The sequence below is a fragment of the Chenopodium quinoa genome, unplaced genomic scaffold (assembly GCF_001683475.1).
Source record: "Chenopodium quinoa cultivar QQ74 unplaced genomic scaffold, ASM168347v1, whole genome shotgun sequence".
Taxonomy (NCBI): domain Eukaryota; kingdom Viridiplantae; phylum Streptophyta; class Magnoliopsida; order Caryophyllales; family Amaranthaceae; genus Chenopodium; species Chenopodium quinoa.
In genome coordinates, this window is record NW_018743391.1 from 191,862 (window position 1) to 199,207 (window position 7,346).

Genomic DNA, 7,346 nt, shown 5'->3' on the forward strand with positions numbered 1-7,346 from the left:
TAGATCCCATGGCGGAGTTTACGCCAGAAGAATTGCAAGTAGCAGCGAGAGTAATGACCGCAATGAGCAAAAAAAGAAAAGAGGTCGAAATGGCTCAGACAGAAGGGGGGTGCCGCTAGCTAATCATGGTGAACAGTCCAATCAAGCAATGAATTCACCAAGGCACAGCCGAGAAGAAACGTCGGTAAGGACACATACCACACCGCGTCACATAGAGGGGCAATCGTCAAGTCGTACTGTTATCACAAGAACCCATCAGCAGAGGAGTTCCCAGGTTGAAGGCAGGTACCGCAAACTGTGGTACAATTAAGAGCATCACCATTTGCGCAAAGCATCTTGGATAAGCCGATGGAAAAGATTAAGATGCCGACATGTAGTTATGACGGAAGAGGAGACCCGGGTAGATTCATAATGTCATACGAGGGGCATATAATGCTTTACACAAATTCAGATGTTGTGTGGTGCAAGGTCTTTCCGACTACATTAATTGGGGTTGCATCTGATTGGTTCAACGATCTGGAAAATGGGATGATAGATAGTTTCGAAAAGTTGTCCGAGATGTTTATAGGGCAGTATGTTAGCAACAGTTTGCGGCAGAGAACATCAGGGGAATTGATGGCAGTAGAGCAAAGGGAAGATGAGTCTTTGAGGGATTATATCAGGCGGTTCAACAACGAGGCAAACACAATTCCAAAGTTGCAACAAGAGATAGCGGTAATGGCTCTTATGAATGGCCTGAACGATTCCGAGTTCAAGCGTTATCTTACACGAAAGAACTTCTCGACGCTGGCAGCCGCCTTTAACAAGGCTCATGATTACATCAAGAGCGAGGAGCTGATGAAGAAAAGTAGTAGGAGTGTGACCACTGGTAAGGGTCAGTTTCAATTTGAGAGTGCAGCTTCAGAAAGTGGAAGGCCGAGAACTTCGACCCAAAGCAGAGGAGGGGGAAGTCGGCAGGAAGTTAGGGCTGCAAAACCGCCGATGCGGTACAGTTCATATACACTGTTAAATACACCTAGAGCGGCAATCTTCTCGGTCAATCAGAACAAAGAAGGATGGACGAGGCCGATTCCTATGAAGGCCAGACCGAGGGACGTTAAGAAGTATTGCATGTTTCATAGAGACGTGGGTCATTATACTGAAGAGTGTACACAATTGAAGGATAACATTGAGGAGTTGATAAGAAAGGGGCACTTAGCTCAATATCGGTTAAATGTAGGAGGAGGTCAACAGCAACCCCGCCAGATTGAAAGGCAGCAGTTAGAAGCAAGGCCGGAAAGGCCACAAGGAACAATAGTCCGGCAGGGGGACGGAGGGATGTCGCCGCTATCCATAGGGAGAGTAGATGTAATAACGGGGGGACCTGTTCACGGAGGAACGGTCAGTGGTGCTAAGAAACACTTATCAGAGCACCGTCATCTGGTGTATGCCCTAGATGTGGATAGCCGCCCTCGGCCCGCTTCAATTCCTGACGTGGTGTTCACAGAGGAAGATGAAAAGGGAATTGTTTTCCCACATGATGATCTGTTGGTTCTTATAACAAAGATCAATGGGGCCGACAACAAAAGGGTTCTGGTTGATGGAGGCAGCTCAGCAAATGTGCTGTTTATGAGGGCTTTCACTGAGATGAAGATAGGAAGGCAGTATCTGACACTAGTGTATTATCCTGTCATTGGGTTCAATGGATCGACAGTGAGGCCAGAAAGAAGTATAGTTTTACCTGTCAGATTGGGTGATGGGCTGAAGGCAAGGGATATGATGGCAGAGTTCTTGGTGGTTGATGTGTCATCGGCGTACAATGCAATTATCGGCAGCCCGATAATCCATGATGTGCAGGCAGTTGTGTCAACTTATCATCTCACCATAGCCTACGTGTCAAATTTGGGGGCAGTTGAAAAGGTTCATGGGGGCCAGGTGATGGCAAAGTCCTGTTATGTAACGGCTCTGAAAAACACAGTTGAAAATAGTTCAATACCGAATAACCCAAGGAAAGAACAAGAACCGAAAGTGCAAGATTTAGCCATGAAAAATTTTGATACAAGGCCAGAGGAGGTTCCAAGGCCGTTGCCAGGTGGAGAAACAGTGCAGGTTGAGTTATAGCCAGGGAATTCAAGTCGGACGGTTAAGGTTGGGGCGGATATGGATGTGGATATGAGGTGTCATTTAATAAGTCTATTGCGTGAGAATGCAGATGTTTTTGCATTCTCGGTGAGTGAAATGCCGGGAATACATCCAGGGGTGATGGAGCATAAGCTGAATGTGGATAGGAAGTTCAGGCCGATAAGGAAAAAGAAGCGTAATTTCTCAACTGAGAAGATAGAGGCTATACAAGAAGAGGTCAACAAGCTCTTGGCAGCAGGGTTTATTGAACCATGTACTTATCCGGAGTGGTTAGAGAATGTTGTGATGGTAAGGAAACCGACTGGAAAGTGGCGGATGTGTGTAGACTTCACTGATTTAAATAAAGCTTGTCCAAAGGATTGTTATCCACTGCCCCGTATAGATTGGCTATAGACTCTACTTCTGGCCATGCAATGTTAAGCTTTTTAGATGCATTCTCGGGATATCATCATGTCAGCCTCCATCACACTGATAGAGCCAAGACAACCTTTATAACGGATGCTGGAGTGTATTGTTACAAAGCAATGCCGTTTGGGTTAAAAAATGCGGGAGCTACATATCAGAAGTTGGTGGATAAAATCTTTGAAAAGCAAAAAGGGCGGAATGTGGAGGTGTATGTGGATGATACGATTGTGAAGAGTAAGAAAAAAGAAGACCACATAGCAGACTTGAAAGAAACATTTGAAACACTGCGAAGATATCAGATGAAATTGAATCCTAAAAAGTGTGTGTTCGGAGTTCGGTCCGGGAAGTTTTTGGGCTTCATGGTCAGTGAACGGGGAATTGATGCGAATCCTGATAAGGTGAATGCAGTATTAGAAATGAAGCAACCAAAGACTATTCGGGACATACAGAGATTAACTGGGTGAATGGCAGGATTAACCCGGTTTATAAGCAAGTCGGCTGATAAGGCCCTACCATTCTTTATGGTTTTGCGAAAAAATAAAACATTTGAATGGGGAAAAGAGCAAAGCGATGCACTGAAGGTAGTTAGGAACCATCTGAGATTACTCCCGACAGTAGCAAGACCGGAGAGGGGTGAATTATTGCAACTTTACATCTCAGCCTCTCCAAAAACTACTGCAGCAGTGTTGCTAGTTGAAAGAAAAAGACAGCAGATGCTGATATATTTTGTTAGTCATGTGTTAAACGCGGCAGAGCGTAGGTATTCAGTAATTGAAAAAATGGCGCTGGTAGTGGTAATGACGGCAAGAAAATTGAGGTCGTATTTTGATGCTCATCCTATAGATGTTCTAACGAACCATCCATTGGATAATTCATTGCAAAGGATGGATACGTCGGGCCGATTACTAACATGGGCAGTAGAGTTGTCAGAATAAACCCAGAGTTTCAATAAAGGCACAAGCTCTATCCGATTTCATTGTGGAAACATCATACACTGATGAAGAGGAGGAATTGGGCACCTGGCAGGTTTTTATGGTTTAGAGTTTAAGAGTTCATGATATATAAATGATTTATGGTTTTTCTTTTACATATAATGTTTAAGATATAAAATTGCTTTCATATATGAGGTATTTATTATCAGCTTATGATGCGGCAGGTTTCAGTAGATGGATCTATAACATCAGCTGGTTCAGGGGCAGGAATAGCTATAACGGCCCCAGATGAAAAGGTTTTTGAATATGCAATAAAGTTCAAGTTCAAGGCCACTAATAATGAGGCTGAGTATGAAGCTGCAATAGCTGGAGTTCAATTGTCAATAGCTGCAGAAGCAAAGCGGCTGATTCTAACGACTGATTCTCAGCTAGTCTCCAGTCAATACACCGGAGAATATGAAATGAGAGAACCAACAATGATAAAGTATCTTGAAAAGATGAAGAAGTTAACAGCACAGCTGCAGTATTTTGAAATAAGGTTGATACCAAGAATACAGAATTCACAGGCTGATGCATTGGCAAGATTAGCGAGTTCAAGCTTTAATGACCTAGAAAGAACTGTCATGGTTGAGGTCTTAAAGCAAAAGAATATACATGAAGAGTCACCAAAGGTACTATGTATAAGTAATGGCACTCAGTGGTTCGACAAAATTTTGGCATATCTCTTGTATGGGGCATTACCGCTTGATAAGGGGGAGTCAAAGAAGTTACGAAAAGATAGCGTATGGTTTATTATGCACCAAGGTCAATTGTACAAGAGAGGATTTTCATTTCCATTGCAAAGGTGCATAACGGATTCTGAATCTGCCAGGCTGATAGAAAAGATACATGAAGGCACTTGTGGCAATCATCTTGGGGTAAGAGCTTTGTCGCGAGAGGCTATGAGAAGGGGGTATTACTGGCCAACCATGAATGAAGATGCAGTCAGATATGTGAAAAAATGTGAAAAATGCCAGAAGTTTGCACCTGCAATCAACTTACCCCCTAATGACCTAACGCCAATGCTTTATCCGGTCCCTTCGCTCAATGGGGGATGGATATTGTAGGAGCATTCCCGTCAGCAACAGGAGGAAGAAAGTTCTTGATCGTAGGTGTTGATTACTTCACGAAATGGATAGAAGCAGAGCCAGTAGCAAAGATATCAGCGTCAGAGGTGAAAAATTTTATCTGGAAAAATATTTTTACTAGATGTGGATTGCCGATGGCGATGATTTTTTATCATGGCTCAAAATTTGATTGCAAGCCAGTTAAAGAAATTTTAGCGAGATTCAAAGTTAAGTTTGCGTATGCGGCAGTCTGCCATCCACAGTCGAACGGACAGGCTGAAGCTGCTAATAAGTAGATCATTGCGGCAATAAAAAAGAAGATTGAAGATGCAAAGGGTTTGTGGGCTGACTTGGTACCAGAAATACTTTGGGCAAACAGAACAACCGTTAGAGAATCAACAGGGTAGTCACCTTTCACATTAGTATTCGGGACGGAAGCCGTGGTACCAGCAGAAGTCGGATTGCCGACATTCAGAATCCAGCATTTTTGTGAAGATCAAAACGATTTGTTGTTGCGTTAGTAATTGGATTTTCTGCCAGAAATACGGGAAAAGGCTGCAGTCAAATCAGCTGCCTACAAAGATAGAATGTCAAGAGCTTATAACAAACGAGTAGCATATCGCCCTTTAGGTACGGGGGATTTGGTGTTGCGGAGAACAGCAGCGACTGGAAAAGGGAATGAAAATGGAAAGTTGACGGGTAACTGGGAAGGACCGTATCGAATCAAGGATACAGTGATGCAAGGTTCTTATTACTTAGAAACGATGGATGGGAAACCTTTGAAAAATGTATGGAATGCGGCAGTACTAAAAAAATATTATATGTAAAATCTTTTTGTAAACAAAGAGGCTGATATTGTCTCAGGGAGAACCATTATAAATAAAATACTATTCAGAAAACTTGTGTTTGAAATAGGCATCCTCCACTTAACAGACCACCGTTAAGTGGGACGGACAGCTAAAAACCACTACCGTAAAATTAATGTGCTTATAACCTGATCAGTTGTAACCATTAATTCGCGAGGTTGTTGGTTCAAAATATAATACCGGCAAAATTGGTTTAGGTATATGCCACGGAATGCATAACCAACAGATCGCCGAGAGGGTACCTGACTGGCTAAGAAAACAAAGCAGTAGGTGACCGATATTGTACTCTGAACTAGAAACATTATCTCTGCCCTAATGCATATACTTGAGTAACAACTATATGCACAAAAGAGGAGGGGCAAGATATGTTGAGATAGGTTTAAAGCACAGTACGAAGGTGGCAGTCAATGGCCGCTAAGGTTACTAGATTACTAAAGAAAAGAGATTGATATGAGTAGAATTTCGCAAAATAGCAGGAAATAACAAGAAATTTTTGGCTGAAATTTTAACAAGAATCTTTCTAACAAAGATAGTAAGAAATGAATAATTAAAAACAGCATAATAGATAAAGGTGCAAGTGAGTATGTTCATAATAATTAAAGATGACAATCGACAGGCATCACCACAAAAAAGGGTATATGCCGATAAAACAACATTGTCAAAAACAGTTCTGAACAAAAGTAAAAAGGTTACATATGTTAGGCTATAGCTGATAAGGCCCAATTATGCTAGAACCACAGGAAGATGTCGGTGATGATTGCCCGCCCCTTCAAGCTTGTATATCTTCGGGAGCTGGGGAGTTCAGTATGCTGGGATCCTTAATGTCGTCATCACCACTGGGCTCCATATTGAAAATGTCTTCATCCGAAAAATTTTGCTCTTCAAAACCTGAAGGAATCTTGAAAGCCTCCTCATTAAAAGCCTTTTCGACTTTAGCCCAGTCCTCTTTCTTCCAACCGGCGGCATGGACGATACATCTCTGCGCAGCAGTCCACCCTCCGTCAAAGCGGTCTTGAAGCCGACTGCAAAATTCCTAGGAAACTAGATAACGACTAACTGCTCTCTGTCGGACTCCAGGTTTATCAACCTCCAACCTTTGAACTTTGTTTTCAAGGTTGTTGATGTAAACCTTAGCATCATTGAGATCCCTCTCAAGGGTAGAGAGGCGCTCGATGGCCTGATTCTTCTTAGTAATTTGAGTCTTAAGTTGTTGAATCTCCAGCTCAAGACCTTCGACTTTATCAGCTTTGGTCCTAAGAGCAGTCATCTCAAGGTCATCTTTTGCCTTAATTTCCTTCAGCTTCTTCAAAGCCTTGTCAGCATTATCTAAAGCCGTTTTCAGCGCATTCTGGCTGGTAGAGGATTGATGATGTTTCTCTTGGTAATACCGATACATCTCTACAAGCTCAGTACCAGACATAACAGCCTAAATAAGGGCAAGACATGTGCAATTCAGCGCTATAGTAACAAATGTATAATGAAGAATAAAAACTAATACCATAAAAATATGCGAAATATGTAAGTGAAAATGATAGGTATATACAAACGAAAATGACAAATGCAATGATTACGGTATATACCTTCATCATATTATTCATATGAAGGGTGGCAAGAGGACCGATAGCACCGACATGCCTGTCCATTGGAAGAGTAAGGTTGCTCAAAAGCCGATATCCAAGAGTCCCACCTTGCATTGGGTCATCTATGATCATTGACTCATTCCGGTATGCGTCAATGGTGGGCTGCCATCGATCTTCAGAATGACCAGCAGGAGTAGTAAACCCTTTGAGAACCTCTTCGGGAAATCTCCCGTTAGGGCGTTTAATCCATTGTCTGTCCCGATAAATGAGACCTGGAACGCTGGTATCGGAACTACCAGCAGCAGCAGGAATGGATTGAGTTATTAATTTACTGGT

The 7,346-nt window shown here is 42.5% G+C and overlaps 1 protein-coding gene across 1 annotated transcript; it reads left to right on the plus strand.

Annotated features, from left to right (window-relative positions):
- Positions 1–348: 348 nt before the first annotated feature.
- LOC110738553 lies at positions 349–2,100 on the plus strand. The gene has a single exon (XM_021918953.1). The coding sequence runs from the start codon at positions 349–351 to the stop codon at positions 2,098–2,100; it is 1,752 nt and encodes a 583-aa protein (XP_021774645.1).
- Positions 2,101–7,346: the final 5,246 nt, after the last annotated feature.